Source organism: Mesoplodon densirostris, chromosome 9, assembly GCF_025265405.1.
Source record: "Mesoplodon densirostris isolate mMesDen1 chromosome 9, mMesDen1 primary haplotype, whole genome shotgun sequence".
NCBI classification, from domain to species: Eukaryota; Metazoa; Chordata; class Mammalia; order Artiodactyla; family Ziphiidae; genus Mesoplodon; species Mesoplodon densirostris.
The window spans coordinates 24,940,993-24,961,227 of record NC_082669.1 but is presented as its reverse complement, the minus strand read 5'-3'; the positions used below and the strand labels follow the sequence as shown (position 1 = coordinate 24,961,227).

Below are 20,235 nucleotides of genomic sequence, written 5' to 3'. Positions count from 1 at the left end.
ATTTTTCAAAAAGTATCTAATTAGGGAAGGCCTTTGGGAATGGTGGAGCTAGGGCCTATGAAAATAGTTTCCTTCATAAAAGCCATGAGAACACTCACAAATATTGTAAATCAACTTTTTGAGAACTCTGGAAATTAACCAGAACACATAAACAACTCTTACAACTTGATGATAAAAAGACAATAACCCACTTAAAAAATGGTTAAGTGATTTGAATAGTTATTTCTCTGAAGACTACATAAAAATGGCCAATAAGTACATGAAATGATCCTCAACATTCCTAGTCATTTAGATGATTCAAATCACAACCACAATGAAATTGCAGTAAACACACCCAGTAAAATGGCTACATTTTTTTTTAAAAGACAGTAACACATATTAGTGAGGATGTGATGAAACTGGAATCTTCATACACCAGTGGTGGGAATGTAAAATGGTGCAGCCACTTGGGAAAAAAGTCTGGCAATTCCTCAGAAGCCTAAACATAAAGTTACCATATAACACAGCAATTCCATTCCTAGGTATATACACAAAAACTTTTTTTTGAAGTATAGTTGATTTATAATGTTTCAGGTGTACAGTAGAGTGATTTAGTTTTATATATATATATATATATATATATATATATATATATATATATAACGTTTACAGTTCTATATGTATAAAACTTTTTCAGATTCTTTTCCATTATAGGTTATTACAACTATATTCAACTATATTGAATATAGTTCCCTGTGCTATACAGTAGGTCCTTGTTGGTTATCTAGTTTACATATAGTAGCTTACAAAAACTTGTACATGAATATTCACAGCAGCATTATTCACAATAACTAAAAAGTGAAAACAACACAAATGTCCACCAACTGATGACTGGATAAACAAAATGTGGTGTATCTCTACAGTGGAATATTATTAGCCATACAAGGAACAAAGCACAGACATATCTACAACATGAATGAACCTTGAAAAGTTATGCTAAGAGAAAGAAGGCAGACAAAAAAGGACACATATTTGTATGAGTCCATTTATATGAAATGTCCAGAGTAGGCAAATTGATAGAGACAGAAAGTAGATTAGTAGTTACCATGAGCTGGGGGAAAGGAAGATTGAGGAGTGACCTTTAATGGGTATGAGGTTTCCTTCTGAGGTGATGAAATATTCTGGAATTAGTGGTGGTGTTTGTACAACTTTGTGAATATAATAAAAACCACTCAATTGTACAGTTATTTTTTATTTTACTTTAACATTCACTTAATCAAACTAAAGGAAACACATATATTAAGAGAGTTTCACTAAGAGTAGTAGAGTAGGTAGGCTCAGAGTTTCTCTTTAAAGTCAATAGCTCTTTGTCTTCACAGAAATGATGGGCAGGGCGGGGGGTGGTGTCGATGGATCCTAAACCAGCAGGACAGGTTGCCATGTTAACAGCCCAAATGAATTCTCGAGGAGTTTGGGGGGCTTCAAAATTTGTCCTCTTCATATGCTCATGTAAACAGTCTCAAGTATTATGAGCTACAGTTCAACAAAGCCTCTGACAGAATTGGTTACCAGAGATGGGCAAGCCTGGTTGGTCCCACAGAAGGAGCTGGCATCTGGACCAAGCTGGTCGTCCCTGACCCCAGGAAAGAGCTGCTCAGTTCTCTGAGCTGCTTTACAGGGGCAAACGCCCTGGCAAACTCTCCCCTCGGTGGAGGTACAGGAAGTTACAGGCCACATATATGGGGAAAACCACGTCTTGGTTTTCCAGGTTCATTACCTCTAGCTCTCGATTCTGTCTCAGGGAAAGCATCTGGTATTCTGTGTCCTTCCTGAAAACGGCTCTCCCATCCCTGTCCAAGGAGAACAGGCGCAGGCGGAACGCGACCTTTCTCCTCCCGAGGAGACTGACCCCGAAGCTGCTGTACTTTTTCCGTGCGCTGCACCGGCAAATGATGCGCTGGTTGGCGTAGCGCAGCACCAGGTCCCAGAAGAAGTTGAAGCCTTCCCACCGCCAGCTGCACAGCTCGTCCCTGTGGAGCTGGCTCCCGCACCGCATGCTTCTCCCCTGGGGGTCGGACACGTAGACGCCCATGGGCCGGACAGTTCTGGTCTGCTCAGCCCGGAGGGGGCCAAGGCAATGCTCACTGTACAAGGGACACAACCAAGAGGGAGGGATCAGCGCATCCTGGTGGATGACGTGTGCTGACATCGGGTCGCACATTATGTAGGCAAGCCGCAGCTGCTGGAACACTGGCACGAAGGCTCTGCCCTGCTCGGTCTCCAGGAAAGGGGTGCCCTCCGAATCCCTCCTGGACCTGGCAAACCATGAGTTGGTGTCAGGCAATAGGGCACTGCGCGGGCCCCTCCATGTCGGCTGCAGCTGCAAGAACATCCACATTTTCAGCACGATGTACACGTTCATCTCCACCCCCATCACAAAGAGCCGTGAAGAGGCAACGACCTCTTTCATCAGATCCAGGCGGACTTCTCGCAATAGCCCCTCACTACACAGGGTCGTCATGTTGTCCAGCAGCCACTGAAGACACACGGTCCTGATGGTCGGGAGTCCGTAGCTTTCAGCAGAGTAGTAGTAGCTGCACACGGTCTGGGCACTGACCGTCTCCTTCATGACCTCCCCGCACCGCTGAATCGCCTGGTCCAGCTGCAGCATGCTGGCTGTGGCCAGGATGGCGACGACTCGACCGGGTGGGATGAGAATGGAGCCTCGGTACAGGGAACCGAAAGCCTCGTGCAGTGCCTCGCCATCAATGTTCTCGTCAGGCATCTGCAACTCTATAGTGTCCATGTTTGTCTCCCGCCAAGCGCCACTGAACATGCTAGCAAAGAACCCTGACTGGCACAAGTAGACCCTATGCAAGTTCCACTCCTCCCCCAGTGCGCAGATCCGCACGTCGCTCCCTTCTCCTCTCAGGAAGAGGGCCTCATAAATGGACCCTGAATGATCTTTAGCACGTTTCCGGCGGGGCTCTTTTGTGAGCGGCCCCCCTGGGCCTGTCTTCCGCTTGCGGCTCCTCTGACGGGCGGCGGGTCTGGCCTTTTCACTCTCCTTCCCTTCCTCTCTCTCTGCCGCTACTGCCTCCTCGGCCTCCTCCATCCCCGCACTGGCACCTGGCTCCTCTGGGGCACGCCCCCACCAGTGCCATGGCATCCGACTGCTTCGTGCTCCCATGGCCTATACCTCAGTGGTGCAGTGGCCAAGCTGCCTCTCCAGGCGCCCTTGCCGCGGGCACGAGCTCAGCCCAGAGTGATGCTGGGTACTATGACGTTTGCTCTAACGGTCTCTCGAGAGGACGACGCCACGCTAAGCCACACCCACTAGGCCCCACCCCGCCGGGTAAGGGCACTCCGTACCAGGGATTCCACTCTGTTTATCTTTCCCTCCTGGGATGATTGCTCTCGGGCTCCCTTCATAGGATGATGGTGGAACAGAGGCCTTTGTGTGCCAATTTTACCCATTAATTTCAAGAACACAATTCGCTCTTGCCCATCTAAAACAGTTAGTGATTATTCCTTTATGGAGAATTACATCTTGGTCCCAGCCCTGTCCTCTAGGCACCTTAATTTCCATAATTAACTTCTTATTTATTTATTTATTTTTAATTAATTTTATTTTTATATTTTTTATTAGTTCCTGCTTTACAACAAAGTGAGTCAGTTATACATATACATCTGTTCCCATATCCCTTCCCTCTAGCGTCTCCCTCCCTCCCACTCTCCCTATCCCACCTCTCCAGGAGGTCACAAAGCACCCAGCTGATCTCCCTGTGCTATGCGGCTGCTTCCCACTAGCTATCTACCTTACGTTTGGTAGTGTATGTATGTCCATGCCTCTCTCTCGCTTTGTCACAGCTTACCCTTCCTCCTCCCCATATCCTCAAGTCCCTTCTCAAGTAGATCTGTGTCTTTATTCCTGTTTTACCCCTAGGTTCTTCATGACATTTTTTCCCTTAAATTCCATATATACGTGTTAGCATACGGTATTTGTCTTTCTCTTTCTGACTTACTTCACTCTGTAGGACAGACTCTAGGTCTATCCACCTCATTACAAACAGCTCCGTTCCGTTTCTTTGTATGGCTGAGTAATATTCCATTGTATATATGTGCCACATCTTCTTTATCCATTCATCCGATGATGGACACTTAGGTTGTTTCCAGCTCCGGCCTATTGTGAATAGAGCTGCAATGAACGTTTTGGTACATGTCTCTTTTTGAATTATGGTTTTCTCAGGGTATATGCCTAGTAGTGGGATTGCTGGGTCATATGGTAGTTCTGTGTTTAGTTTTTTAAGGAACCTCCATACTGTTCTCCATCTTTAATGTTACACCATCTTCAGTGTGTGGCTCTCTTCCCCAGCTTGCAAGATGGCTGCTGGCACTCCAGCCACCATAACCACATTCCAGATTGAATATGGAGGAAAAGGAAGAGCAAATGCAGCATACCAAATGAGTCGGCTTCCCTTAAAGAGCTTCCCCAGAGGCCCCCACCCAATGACTTCCAAATATATCTCACTGGACTCAGTTATGTCATATAACTACTGTTACCTGCATGGAAGACTGGGAAATAGAGCTTTTAAACTGAGACCATTCCAAAATTAAAACAGAGTTCTATGAGTAAAGAAAAAGGAGAGAGGGGATATCCGTTGACAAAGAGCAGCCTATAACAAAAGTCCTGAGATGAATGACAAAGGAGAAGAGCCAAGTCACAAAAATATACAGACGAACATTGTCCTGTGCTGAGTTCTTCCAATGCAAATCAGAAGATTTCAACATGTTTCCAGTAAAGTCCAATAAAAACAATAGCAAGAAAGACCTATATTCCTGGATATCTTGGCAAAACGCTCTAATTCTATTTTTTAAATCCTAAAAGTATCCAAGCAATCAAATCTTAAAAAAAGATTACCTAGAAAGAATATAAATTGAGGCTATCCTCAAACTTATCCACGATCTCCAAAAGTATAGAATCACAAAATAATATCTCAAGAGTCTTGGGGCAAAAGTTATTACACAAAAATAATAGTCACAGTCCAAAAACTGTTTATAGAAGTGAGAGAAATATACCCCCCAGAAATCAAAAAACTCAGAAAATAGCCACTTAAAAACTTGCTTAAACATATGTTTTCCTTCCAAATCTATGAATAGGAAACTCATTCTGTTCATGTTTAAGAATAAATATATTCTGGATAGACCTAGATGAAGTAAGTCAGACAGCGAAAGACAAATATGATATCACTTGTATATGGAATCTACACAAGAAATTGAATTCTTGTGTTTAAAATAACATAAAAGCTCTCAATGGCCAACATTGGGTTAATTTGAGGATCAAATAGAATCACAACTGTAATTGATTATATCACACTGAGTAAATAAAAATCTACTAGGACACAGTGATTTCTCTCCTCCCAAAAGAAGAGAGAAGAAAAAAAGGGAAAGCTCTTTTTCACAGAAGAATGGCAGCTAATAAACGTGGAAAGAATTAGATCATTGGAAAGTCACAGATTTGCAGTCTCCGGTGGATAACGGATTCTGAGAAGGAAACAGTGGAGGATAAAACAACTAAGTGACAGGTTATTGGGAAACAGGAATTTGTCCCTATTATTAATTGTGAAGACCAACTGTAGCTTTTGTTGCAGACATCTGAAGATCACCAGCTTAATCAGCAAGTCATCATAACTAAAATTAAAAGACATATTACAACCACATCAAATATGATAGAGTTACTATCTATAATAATAAAGACTTCATACAAATTGGAAAAAGAAGCACCTAGACCTGGCCTGGGGAGGAGGTGTTGGTAAAATACAGGTATAGAGGATTTACAGAAACAGCCTGACTGTCCCTTTGTCCCTTCACTGGAAGTGGATAGGATGGCACCTGCCTGAGTGTCAGAACCCCAGCATCAGACACTTCATAATCTGCGGTATTTTTCCCATGAGGTACGCAGAGGGACCCAGGACCCCAGGCCACTTTCCTTTTGCCTGCTCTTCCTAGCCTGCAGCTTCCTGTCCTCGGCTGGAAGAAGTGGAAGGGCAAAGGGAAAAGACTTGTGCCAACCGAGCCTGTTATTTTTCATCCAGAAAAAACATCTTTCCCAGAAGTCACCCTCAGAGGAGTCACCTGGTCACAACTACCTGCAGAGAGACAGCCTCCAGCACCCCTCTTTCCTTGACAAAAGAGCACAAATAAAATGGATAAATCATAGTACTTGGTACTGAATATTTGGAGATTGGCACCTCACAGACCGTTGGTATATGGCATATGCTGTTACAACTTTTCTGAAAAGCAACTCTTCAGTGCGTTTCAGGAAACCTCAATGTACCTCTAGGTTCATCAGTTCTGCTTTGGGGAATCATTTCTATGGAAATAATGTGAAATGCAACGAATGGTTTATGTACATTGATATTCAGGTTGAGAGACTGTCATTTTGAAATCCACTATTAAAACATTTACAGGGTAAAATTTTAACAACAAAGACACATAAATAAGCAAACTTAGACTCTCCCAGCTCTCCCCCATTATTCCATTATCCTTGTACTTTACTCTCTGATAACAGAAGGTGGAGTTTCTGAACCTTTCTTTCTGCCATGCTATTCACTCAAATGGATCTATTGTGGTTCCTTTCAATTTCCTGATTACTAGCTCTGACTCCTTCTCACCTCTTCTCTCCACTTTAGGGAAGCTATCAGAATGTAGAGGGCAACATTACAACTGTAGGACTAAGCACAGGTCTTCTCTGGTTGATTTCTTTAGATTTTTGTCTTGAAATAATTATAGATTCATGGAAGATGCAGAGAGTACAGAGAACTTTGTGTGCTCTTTACCTACTTCCCCAATGGGAACTATCCTACAATAGCAAAACAAGGAAACTGACATTGGTACAATCTACAGAGCTTATTCAGATGTCATCAGTTTTACAATGCACTCGTGTGTGTGAAGGTCCGTGTAATTTTATTACATGTATGGATTCGTGTAACTACCACCATGATCACAATATGGAGCTGTCTCATCACCACTAAGATCCCATGTATTGTTCTTTTATAGTCACATCCATTTCCCTGTCATCCTCCCCATCCATAAAAGCTGGCAACCACTAATCTGTTCCCCACTTCTATAATTTTGTTATTTCAAAAATGTTACATAAATGACATCATACATAATGTAACACTCTGAGATTGGTTTTTCCCACTGAGCCAAATTCCCTTGAGATTCATCCACGTTGTTACATGCATTCCTTTTTATTGTTGCATAGTATTTCTGGGTATGGATGTGCCACAGTTGGTTTAGTTATCCACCTGCTGAACTACATTTGTGTTGCTTCCAGTTTTCAGCTATTACAAATAAAGTTGCTATGAACATTCACATACAGGATTTTGTGTGGACATTGGTTTTTGTTTCTCTGGGATAAATGCACGAGTGTAATTGCTGGGTCATATGATAATTAGTTTTAAAAGAAACTGACACACTCCTTTCCACATGGCTGTATTACTATAGGTTCCACCATAAACATATAGTGATCCAAACTCTCTGCATCTTCACCAGCATTTGCCGTTGTCAATATTCTATTTTATTTTAGCCATTCTGATATGTGCATATCATTATGGTTTTAATTGCTTTTTCCTTAGTGGCTAATGATATTGAACATTTTTTTCAAGTTTTAGTTTTCCATTATTATATCTTGTTTTGTGAAATGTCTGTTCATGACTTTTATCTATTTTCTATTGGGTTTTTAAAAATTTACCAGACAGTTTTATCCGTTTGTTAGTATTCTAGTTATGAATCCTTGGGCAGTTATATAGCTTGCAAATTATCTTCCAGTGAGTGGTTATTAAAAGTATATAATTAGTGGGACTTCCCTAGTGGCACAGTGGTTAAGAATCTGCCTGCCAATGCAGGGGACACGGGTTCAAGCCCTGGTCTGGGAAGATCCCACATGCCACAGAGCAACTAAGTCCATGAGCCACAACTACTGAGCCTGCACTCTAGAGCCAGCAAGCCACAACTACTGAAGCCTGCACGCCTAGAGCCCATGCTCTGCCACAAGAGAAGCCACTGCAATGAGAAGCCCGCACACCGCAACCAAGAGTAGCCCCTGCTCGCCACAACTAGACAAAAACCACATGCAGCAACAAAGACCCAACACAGCCAGAAATAATAAATAAATAAATAAATAAATTTATTTTTCAAAAAGTATCTAATTAGGGAAGGCCTTTGGGAATGGTGGAGCTAGGGCCTATGAAAATAGTTTCCTTCATAAAAGCCATGAGAACACTCACAAATATTGTAAATCAACTTTTTGAGAACTCTGGAAATTAACCAGAACACATAAACAACTCTTACAACTTGATGATAAAAAGACAATAACCCACTTAAAAAATGGTTAAGTGATTTGAATAGTTATTTCTCTGAAGACTACATAAAAATGGCCAATAAGTACATGAAATGATCCTCAACATTCCTAGTCATTTAGATGATTCAAATCACAACCACAATGAAATTGCAGTAAACACACCCAGTAAAATGGCTACATTCTTTTTTAAAAGACAGTAACACATATTAGTGAGGATGTGATGAAACTGGAATCTTCATACACCAGTGGTGGGAATGTAAAATGGTGCAGCCACTTGGGAAAAAAGTCTGGCAATTCCTCAGAAGCCTAAACATAAAGTTACCATATAACACAGCAATTCCATTCCTAGGTATATACACAAAAACTTTTTTTTGAAGCATAGTTGATTTATAATGTTTCAGGTGTACAGTAGAGTGATTTAGTTTTATATATATATATATATATATATATATATATATATATATATATATATAACGTTTACAGTTATATATGTATAAAACTTTTTCAGATTCTTTTCCATTATAGGTTATTACAACTATATTCAACTATATTGAATATAGTTCCCTGTGCTATACAGTAGGTCTTTGTTGGTTATCTAGTTTACATATAGTAGCTTACAAAAACTTGTACATGAATATTCACAGCAGCATTATTCACAATAACTAAAAAGTGAAAACAACACAAATGTCCACCAACTGATGACTGGATAAACAAAATGTGGTGTATCTCTACAGTGGAATATTATTAGCCATACAAGGAACAAAGCACAGACATATCTACAACATGAATGAACCTTGAAAAGTTATGCTAAGAGAAAGAAGGCAGACAAAAAAGGACACATATTTGTATGAGTCCATTTATATGAAATGTCCAGAGTAGGCAAATTGATAGAGACAGAAAGTAGATTAGTAGTTACCATGAGCTGGGGGAAAGGAAGATTGAGGAGTGACCTTTAATGGGTATGAGGTTTCCTTCTGAGGTGGTGAAATATTCTGGAATTAGTGGTGGTGTTTGTACAACTTTGTGAATATAATAAAAACCACTCAATTGTACAGTTATTTTTTATTTTACTTTAACATTCACTTAATCAAACTAAAGGAAACACATATATTAAGAGAGTTTCACTAAGAGTAGTAGAGTAGGTAGGCTCAGAGTTTCTCTTTAAAGTCAATAGCTCTTTGTCTTCACAGAAATGATGGGCAGGGCGGGGGGTGGTGTCGATGGATCCTAAACCAGCAGGACAGGTTGCCATGTTAACAGCCCAAATGAATTCTCGAGGAGTTTGGGGGGCTTCAAAATTTGTCCTCTTCATATGCTCATGTAAACAGTCTCAAGTATTATGAGCTACAGTTCAACAAAGCCTCTGACAGAATTGGTTACCAGAGATGGGCAAGCCTGGTTGGTCCCACAGAAGGAGCTGGCATCTGGACCAAGCTGGTCGTCCCTGACCCCAGGAAAGAGCTGCTCAGTTCTCTGAGCTGCTTTACAGGGGCAAACGCCCTGGCAAACTCTCCCCTCGGTGGAGGTACAGGAAGTTACAGGCCACATATATGGGGAAAACCACGTCTTGGTTTTCCAGGTTCATTACCTCTAGCTCTCGATTCTGTCTCAGGGAAAGCATCTGGTATTCTGTGTCCTTCCTGAAAACGGCTCTCCCATCCCTGTCCAAGGAGAACAGGCGCAGGCGGAACGCGACCTTTCTCCTCCCGAGGAGACTGACCCCGAAGCTGCTGTACTTTTTCCGTGCGCTGCACCGGCAAATGATGCGCTGGTTGGCGTAGCGCAGCACCAGGTCCCAGAAGAAGTTGAAGCCTTCCCACCGCCAGCTGCACAGCTCGTCCCTGTGGAGCTGGCTCCCGCACCGCATGCTTCTCCCCTGGGGGTCGGACACGTAGACGCCCATGGGCCGGACAGTTCTGGTCTGCTCAGCCCGGAGGGGGCCAAGGCAATGCTCACTGTACAAGGGACACAACCAAGAGGGAGGGATCAGCGCATCCTGGTGGATGACGTGTGCTGACATCGGGTCGCACATTATGTAGGCAAGCCGCAGCTGCTGGAACACTGGCACGAAGGCTCTGCCCTGCTCGGTCTCCAGGAAAGGGGTGCCCTCCGAATCCCTCCTGGACCTGGCAAACCATGAGTTGGTGTCAGGCAATAGGGCACTGCGCGGGCCCCTCCATGTCGGCTGCAGCTGCAAGAACATCCACATTTTCAGCACGATGTACACGTTCATCTCCACCCCCATCACAAAGAGCCGTGAAGAGGCAACGACCTCTTTCATCAGATCCAGGCGGACTTCTCGCAATAGCCCCTCACTACACAGGGTCGTCATGTTGTCCAGCAGCCACTGAAGACACACGGTCCTGATGGTCGGGAGTCCGTAGCTTTCAGCAGAGTAGTAGTAGCTGCACACGGTCTGGGCACTGACCGTCTCCTTCATGACCTCCCCGCACCGCTGAATCGCCTGGTCCAGCTGCAGCATGCTGGCTGTGGCCAGGATGGCGACGACTCGACCGGGTGGGATGAGAATGGAGCCTCGGTACAGGGAACCGAAAGCCTCGTGCAGTGCCTCGCCATCAATGTTCTCGTCAGGCATCTGCAACTCTATAGTGTCCATGTTTGTCTCCCGCCAAGCGCCACTGAACATGCTAGCAAAGAACCCTGACTGGCACAAGTAGACCCTATGCAAGTTCCACTCCTCCCCCAGTGCGCAGATCCGCACGTCGCTCCCTTCTCCTCTCAGGAAGAGGGCCTCATAAATGGACCCTGAATGATCTTTAGCACGTTTCCGGCGGGGCTCTTTTGTGAGCGGCCCCCCTGGGCCTGTCTTCCGCTTGCGGCTCCTCTGACGGGCGGCGGGTCTGGCCTTTTCACTCTCCTTCCCTTCCTCTCTCTCTGCCGCTACTGCCTCCTCGGCCTCCTCCATCCCCGCACTGGCACCTGGCTCCTCTGGGGCACGCCCCCACCAGTGCCATGGCATCCGACTGCTTCGTGCTCCCATGGCCTATACCTCAGTGGTGCAGTGGCCAAGCTGCCTCTCCAGGCGCCCTTGCCGCGGGCACGAGCTCAGCCCAGAGTGATGCTGGGTACTATGACGTTTGCTCTAACGGTCTCTCGAGAGGACGACGCCACGCTAAGCCACACCCACTAGGCCCCACCCCGCCGGGTAAGGGCACTCCGTACCAGGGATTCCACTCTGTTTATCTTTCCCTCCTGGGATGATTGCTCTCGGGCTCCCTTCATAGGATGATGGTGGAACAGAGGCCTTTGTGTGCCAATTTTACCCATTAATTTCAAGAACACAATTCGCTCTTGCCCATCTAAAACAGTTAGTGATTATTCCTTTATGGAGAATTACATCTTGGTCCCAGCCCTGTCCTCTAGGCACCTTAATTTCCATAATTAACTTCTTATTTATTTATTTATTTTTAATTAATTTTATTTTTATATTTTTTATTAGTTCCTGCTTTACAACAAAGTGAGTCAGTTATACATATACATCTGTTCCCATATCCCTTCCCTCTAGCGTCTCCCTCCCTCCCACTCTCCCTATCCCACCTCTCCAGGAGGTCACAAAGCACCCAGCTGATCTCCCTGTGCTATGCGGCTGCTTCCCACTAGCTATCTACCTTACGTTTGGTAGTGTATGTATGTCCATGCCTCTCTCTCGCTTTGTCACAGCTTACCCTTCCTCCTCCCCATATCCTCAAGTCCCTTCTCAAGTAGATCTGTGTCTTTATTCCTGTTTTACCCCTAGGTTCTTCATGACATTTTTTCCCTTAAATTCCATATATACGTGTTAGCATACGGTATTTGTCTTTCTCTTTCTGACTTACTTCACTCTGTAGGACAGACTCTAGGTCTATCCACCTCATTACAAACAGCTCCGTTCCGTTTCTTTGTATGGCTGAGTAATATTCCATTGTATATATGTGCCACATCTTCTTTATCCATTCATCCGATGATGGACACTTAGGTTGTTTCCAGCTCCGGGCTATTGTGAATAGAGCTGCAATGAACGTTTTGGTACATGTCTCTTTTTGAATTATGGTTTTCTCAGGGTATATGCCTAGTAGTGGGATTGCTGGGTCATATGGTAGTTCTGTGTTTAGTTTTTTAAGGAACCTCCATACTGTTCTCCATCTTTAATGTTACACCATCTTTAATGTGTGGCTCTCTTCCCCAGCTTGCAAGATGGCTGCTGGCACTCCAGCCACCATAACCACATTCCAGATTGAATATGGAGGAAAAGGAAGAGCAAATGCAGCATACCAAATGAGTCGGCTTCCCTTAAAGAGCTTCCCCAGAGGCCCCCACCCAATGACTTCCAAATATATCTCACTGGACTCAGTTATGTCATATAACTACTGTTACCTGCATGGAAGACTGGGAAATAGAGCTTTTAAACTGAGACCATTCCAAAATTAAAACAGAGTTCTATGAGTAAAGAAAAAGGAGAGAGGGGATATCCGTTGACAAAGAGCAGCCTATAACAAAAGTCCTGAGATGAATGACAAAGGAGAAGAGCCAAGTCACAAAAATATACAGACGAACATTGTCCTGTGCTGAGTTCTTCCAATGCAAATCAGAAGATTTCAACATGTTTCCAGTAAAGTCCAATAAAAACAATAGCAAGAAAGACCTATATTCCTGGATATCTTGGCAAAACGCTCTAATTCTATTTTTTAAATCCTAAAAGTATCCAAGCAATCAAATCTTAAAAAAAGATTACCTGGAAAAAATATAAATTGAGGCTATCCTCAAACTTATCCATGATCTCCAAAAGTAGAGAATCACAAAATAATATCTCAAGAGTCTTGGGGCAAAAGTTATTACACAAAAATAATAGTCACAGTTCAAAAACTATTTATAGGAGAGAAATATACCCCCCAGAAATCAAAAGACTCAGTAAATAGCCACTTACAAACTTGCTTAGACATATGTTTTCCTTCTAAATCTATGAATAGAAAACTCATTCTGTTCATGTTTAAGCATAAATATATTCTAGATAGATCTAGAAGTTATCATACTAAGCAAAGTAAGTCAGAGAGAGAAAGACAAATATGATATCACTTAAATATTGAATCTACACAAGAAATTGAATTCTTGTGTTTGAAATAACCTAAAAGCTCCCACTGGCCAAAATTGGGTTAATTTGAGGATCAAATAGAATCACGACTGTAATTTGTTATATCACACTGAGTAAATAAAAATCTACTAGGACACAGTGATTTCTCTCCTCCCAAAAGAAGAGAGAAGAAAAAAAGGGAAAGCTCTTTTTCACAGAAGAATGGCAGCTAATAAACGTGGAAGGAATTAGATCATTGGAAAGTCACGGATTTGCAGTCCCCGGTGGATAACGGATTCTGAGAAGGAAACAGTGGAGGATAATACAACTAAGTGACAGGTTATTGGGAAATAGGAATTTGTCCCTATTATTAATTGTGAAGACCAACTGTAACTTTTGTTGCAGACATCTGAAGATCACCAGCTTAATCAGCAAGTCATCATAAATAAAATTAAAAGACATATTACAACCACATCAAATATGATAGAGTTACTATCTATAATAATAAAGACTTCATACAAATTGGAAAAAGAAGCACCAAGACCTTGCCTGGGGAGGAGGTGTTGGTAAAATACAGGTATAGAGGATTTACAGAAACAGCCTGACTGTCCCTTTGTCCCTTCACTGGAAGTGGATAGGATGGCACCTGCCTGAGTGTCAGATCCCCAGCATCAGACACTTCATAATCTGGTGTATTTTTCCCGTGAGGTACGCAGAGGGACCCAGGACCCCAGGCCACTTTCCTTTTGCCTGCTCTTCCTAGCCTGCAGCTTCCTGTCCTCGGCTGGAAGAAGTGGAAGGGCAAAGGGAAAAGACTTGTGCCAACCGAGCCTGTTATTTTTCATCCAGAAAAAACATCTTTCCCAGAAGTCACTCTCAGAGGAGTCACCTGGTCACAACTACCTACAGAGAGACAGCCTCCACCACCCCTCTTTCCTTGACAAAAGAGCAAAAATAAAATGGATAAATCATAGTACTTGGTACTGAATATTTGGAGATTGGCACCTCACAGACCGTTGGTATATGGCATATGTTGTTACAACTTTTCTGAAAAGCAACTCTTCAGTGCATTTCAGGAAACCTCAATGTACCTCTAGATCCATCAGTTCTGCTTTGGGGAATCTTTTCTATGGAAATAATGTGAAATGCAATGAATGGTTTATGTACATTGATATTCATTAATGCAATATTTCTAATATGCAATCCCCTGACAAAAACAAAACAAAAGGATAAACTTAACTTCAGTGTCCAGTAAGAGTTGAGTGGTTGAAAATACAGGGTCGCTTGTCAGAGAGCTGTGTGAGTTGGCCACAGAAACACTTCACGTCTCATTTGTAAAATGGAGCTAATAATATTTCCCACATAAGCACTTAGAAGGATTAAATAAAATTTTATATGTAAAACATACCTCAAATACCACAATAAGTATCAATGCATAATATAGGGAATTCCCTGGTGGTCCAGTAGTTAGGACTCCATGCTTTCGCTGCTGAAGACTGGGGTTCAATCCCTGGTCTGGGAACTAAGATCCCAGTAGCTGTTGGTGGTGCAGCCCCCCAAAAAATCATTGCATAATAGATATATACATGGAGTATTATATAGTCAATTAAAATAGCATAGATGTAGAATATTAAAAATTGTATGACGAGAAAATTCATCTGCTGTTATGTGAAAATAAAATTGTGTTTATAGTGTGGTTTCAATTTTATAATGTATATATGCATTAAAATACTCTGAAAAGCCAACGGTTGTTACATATGGTCATTGCAGGTGGTTGTTATTTTCTCCTTTGTACATGTTCTTGTTTTCAGATTACCTATCTGGTATAATCATTTTCATATAGATCAGGGGTCAGTAAACTTTTTCTTAAAGGGCCAGTTAGTAAATATTTTAGGCTTTTTAGGCCTTATGATCTCTGTCTTCACTACTCAGCTCCGCCATAGAGAAAGCAGTCATAGAAAACATATAAATGATGGATGTGACTGTGCTCTGATAAAACTGTACAAAAACAGGAGGCAAGCTAGCCCTAGTTTGCAGACCCTTGCTCTAGATAATGATAAATACATGCTGTATTAAAAAAATTTTTTTTTGAGGTGGTATAGCAAAAATCAAGAAAAGAGGAATTTTCCTAGTGGTGGGTGGGGATGTAGAAGGTGAAGAAGGCTTGCACAATGTTTCATGGACAAGAGAGAACAGAGCAATTATGGGGAAATTAGGAAGTAGTCCCTTGGTAGAAGGAATCAAGCTGATGGGGTTTTATATGAAAAAGAAAGAATGAGAGCTATATACGCATAATTTTATCTCACTGGATTTGCCCTGAAAGCTTTTGGCCCATTTCCCATATGGCATACTGAGGCTGCAGGAGACTCCCAGGATGACTGCAAAGCCAGTTAGAGAACAACCTTGGAATTTATCACCAAGTCGGTCGTGGAAAGTGCCGGTACCCTAGGCCTCCATCCAGCATCCCAACAAAAGGCCCAGTGACCTCTGCTCAGTGGCACCCTGGCACACTCATGCCACATTCCTCTTAAATAATTCTGAGTAACAGAAAATACTTATGATTGAGCCAAAATCCTCTGCCCACTAGTTTTTTTCCGGACTTGGAGCAAGTACCTCTGCCACCTTTCAGAGTTTAAATATTTGAAGCCATGATCATGGTCCTTTCTTTCCATCCTAGAAATCCTCAAAACACAGTTTTCCTAGAGGAGAAGCTGCAAATTGGAGATCTACAGTTATGCCTGGATGGGCCCACTGAGTATTGTAAAATCATTGAATTCACTTAGTAAAAAAAATCTTGAAATCATAACATTTCTCTTAAATATCCAGTCTTTTGGTTTTCTTAGAAAAATCAGAAGAATTACTAACATTGGATCACCATCCACATGCCAACAGTTGGCTTGAAGCTGACTAACAAGCATGAGCTCCTGGTCCAGTCCCCCTACCCATCCCCCCAACCCTGAAACCCACATCTGCCCAGACCCCAAGGATATCCAAGTTTCCTGCTCTGATCTAGATGAGCTAGCAAAGAATGCTGCAGAACACTGAGCCAGGAGCCCAGAGACAGCTTCCCATCTCAGGTTTAACAAATGTAAGTTCTGTGACCCTGGAGCTGGCTGTTTCATCACGTGAAATATTAGGGGGTTAAGTGGGATATGGCTTAGGTTCCTTGCCCAGCCAGCATTCCATGAATCTATAAATGGCTTAGCTAATTTTCAAATCTCACTGAGCTCATTGCCTGAAAAATGCCTGAAGTCATGAGTTCCACCTGCTAATAACACTTTGAAACAAAATAGATTTGAAAAATAAAATATCTGGATCTCTCAAAAGCAATTTGCAAATTCATACCAAGATATGCTAAATGTAAAAACAAAGCCATTCACTCTTTTTCCTCTAAAATGAAATTTCAAAGGCGAGAGTTCTAAAAATTAAGAAAAAAATCCTGTCCCAAAGCTTAATGTTTCTGTAAAAATAGCACATCCATTACACTATTCAGTAGAGACAAATGAACCCTGGAAAAGGGGAGAGGTCAGGACCACAGAACTATGGGTGCGCTTGACACTTCTCCTACCCAATTCCTACCCTCCCCAATCACTCCCACTCCCATACAATGTAGGTTTAGATTTGTTTTATTTCTCTTGCTGTAAACCCTGAACTTTCTCTCTCCAGCTGAAATGCTTCATTCAATGCTTTCTCCAAGAAACTAAAAACTATGCCAGGTTAGCATCATCTACACCATTAAAGCAAGAGCAAGACGCAGACCTCTAGAGAGAAGCATCTGGCCTTTGGTCATCTTGCTTCCTCTCCCCTCCCCACCAGCATCCCACCCCACCTGAAGAGCTTCAATATCACTATTTCACAGCATAAGGTAGGCAAGCAGGCTGGGGCCTGGCATTCAGTGTAGTCTGTGAATATCAGACACCACTTGTGCACCAAGCCAGGCCATTCACTTCACCTGGTCCTGGGAGCCTGTGGGTCCAGAGCAGGTGGCGAGTATGATAAGAAAAGAAAAGTGTTTCTTGTTCCAGAAGATTCTCTGGATCAGTGGGAAAAGGAAAATTTGTGGCAAAGCTTCAAGTCAGGAGGGGAGCATGTTCCTACAACAGTGAGATCTCAGGTAACAGACTCAGTGTCTTGGCCCTAAGGTGCCTGAGATCAATGACAGGAGCATTCAATTTTGGTAAAATTAAGCTTAATCAAAGAATATCATAGTAAGTAAGTTCTAAGGCCCTGGCAAGGGTGATGTCTGTTTAATGACCAGGAAGCAATACTGTAAATTTGAGGACCTCACTCTAAGAATGTGACTGTGTATCTATTCACCACGGTAATCCAGTTCCCAGTCCACTGTCTGGTATATAATAGATGCTCCATTAATAGTGTGAAAAATAAAATAATCACTCTTAAAGGACAAAACTTTTTCAGTTTGCCTTCTACAACTAGATGTTTCTCCATGGCAGGGATTTAATTCTGCTTTGTCTTTTGCACATTTTTGTTTTGCGGTTTGCGGGCCTCTCACTGTTGTGGCCTCTCCCGTTGCGGAGCACAGGCTCCGGATGCGCAGGCTCAGCGGCCATGGCTCACGCGTCCAGTCGCTCCGCGGCATGTGGGATCCTCCCAGACCGTGGCACGAACCCGTGTCCCCTGCATTGGCAGGCGGACTCTCAACCACTGTGCCACCAGGGAAGCCCATCTTTTGCACATTTTCACCTTAAACTGTAAGCAGATTTGCCTGGATGGAAAAATCTCACACACAACAAAAACACTTTTATAATACTCATATAATAGTATGTATATATTGTACTATACACACAACATAAATACTCATAGAAGCTTAAGAAATGTCTTCTGAGTGAATGAGTAATTGAAAATTACTGGAAAACAGTTTACAAGGATTTAAAATATATATACATATATTTCTGTTATATATATTTCTATATATTTGCATATATAAATGTGTGTATACATACATATAATGAATTTTTATTTTTGTTTGTGATCCAACAGTCACTTGGTCAAATTTCTCATTAGAAGCCTAAAGCCTCCTCTTTTTAAATTTTTTTAATTTTTACCTTTTTTTTTTTTTGTAGGAGTTTATTAATTAATTAATTTATTTTCGCTGTGTTGAGTCTCCGTTTCTGTGCGAGGGCTTTCTCTAGTTGCGGCAAGCAGGGGCCACTCTTCATCGCGAAGCGCGGGCCTCTCACTATGGCGGCCTCTCTTGTTGTGGAGCACAGGCTCCAGACGCGCAGGCTCAGTAATTGTGGCTCACGGGCCTAGTTGCTCCACGGCATGTGGGATCCTCCCAGACCAGGGCTCGAACCCGTGTCCCCTGCACTAGCAGGCAGACTCTCAACCACTGTGCCACCAGGGAAGCCCTAATTTTTAACTTTTTTTAATTGGAGTATGGTTCCTTTACAATGTTGTGTTAGTTTCTGTTGTACAGCAAAGTGAATCAGCCACATGTATACTTACATTCCCTCTTCCTTGGATTTCCTTCCCACTTAGGTCACCACCGAGCATTCAGTAGAGTTCCCTGTGCTATACAGTCTGTTCTTTTAGTTCCTTATTTTATACATAGTAGTGTATATGTGTCAATACCAATCTCCCAATCCATCCCACCACCACCCCTTGGTATCCACACGTCTGTTCTCTACATCTGTGTCTCTATTTCTGTTTTGCAAATAAGTTCATCTATACCATTTTTCTAGCTTCCACATATATGCGCTAATATACAATATTTGTTTTTCTCTTTCTGACTTACTTCACTCTGTGTGACAGTATGCATATGGTGATATTTTTCCTCTATCCTGGGAAAAGGATGAAAATAACAATTTGTGACTTTCAACTCTTTTTCTCAAGGAAGTCACATTATGATTTGAATGTATGTTTCTAAGAAAGATAAATTTTACTTGCTTCCAACAAAAGGATGGTGAATGTTCACAAAGTTCCTGTGGGAGATATCTCATCAGAAACTGTGCTAGGTTGCCATTGGAAGTTTTGTAAAGATGGGGAGTAGCATTGCCAATAAGGCCCCCATTGAAATTGTGAGTGGATAACTTCACTGCCAATTATTTCTACCACCGCAGAGATTCTGAGACACATTGACCACCTCATCGATCCAAGTTTAAGCAAAAGTCTCAAGCACAGCCCACCAAAGTCAAGGGTCCACATCTGCTCAGGTATCTGCATTTGCAAAATGAATGGACCACACATGCAGAAAGAGAACCAGTGTGGGAACAAATACACGTTGTCTCCTGTTGCAGAGTCTCCGAGTCCTTTGGAATTCTGTTGTGTCTACTTTGTTGCCTCTTTCAAATGATCTAAAAAGTTAGGCTTCTTCTGAAGAAGGAAGTCCCTCACACAGTATTGGTAAGGAAGCAACAGTGGTGAGCATCACCAGTGTTGGAAAAGGATAACAGGCATTCTTACTTCAGCTCTGACACTATTCATGGAAGAAAACAAGTTCCCTGTCCAGCTGTGTGATCTCAGGAGAGCCTCTCCAGTCCACAGTTTTGCTCATTCATATAACAAGGATATTGGAAATTGAAGATGCCATCCAGCTGTAAACTGCATTCAGTCTTTAAATAGTTATTGTGTTCTGTTACCGAGCACTGTTCTTGGCACTTAGGAGGATCAATGAACAAAGCAGATAGAAATTCCTGTCCTGTAGAGTTCACCTCTTCCTTGTTCTACGTACCATTATGATACACATTCCATGGATGCACACATGATGTATAATGCTGTTCTAGAAGTAATAAAATACAGACCTTCTCAACTCATTCATTTAACGTTCAGAGAAGTACCTGCAGTGGCTGATACTGGAACA

At 42.5% G+C, this 20,235-nt stretch overlaps 2 protein-coding genes across 2 annotated transcripts; both read right to left on the bottom strand.

Moving 5' to 3' along the window:
* Nucleotides 1-1,651: 1,651 nt before the first annotated feature.
* On the bottom strand, nt 1,652-3,094 carry LOC132495741 (germ cell-less protein-like 1). Its single transcript, XM_060107688.1, has one exon. The coding sequence runs from the start codon at nt 3,092-3,094 to the stop codon at nt 1,652-1,654; it is 1,443 nt and encodes a 480-aa protein (XP_059963671.1).
* A 6,733-nt stretch (nt 3,095-9,827) lies between these two features.
* LOC132495740 (germ cell-less protein-like 1) lies at nt 9,828-11,270 on the bottom strand. The gene has a single exon (XM_060107686.1). The coding sequence runs from the start codon at nt 11,268-11,270 to the stop codon at nt 9,828-9,830; it is 1,443 nt and encodes a 480-aa protein (XP_059963669.1).
* Between the last annotated feature and the right edge of the window lie 8,965 nt (nt 11,271-20,235).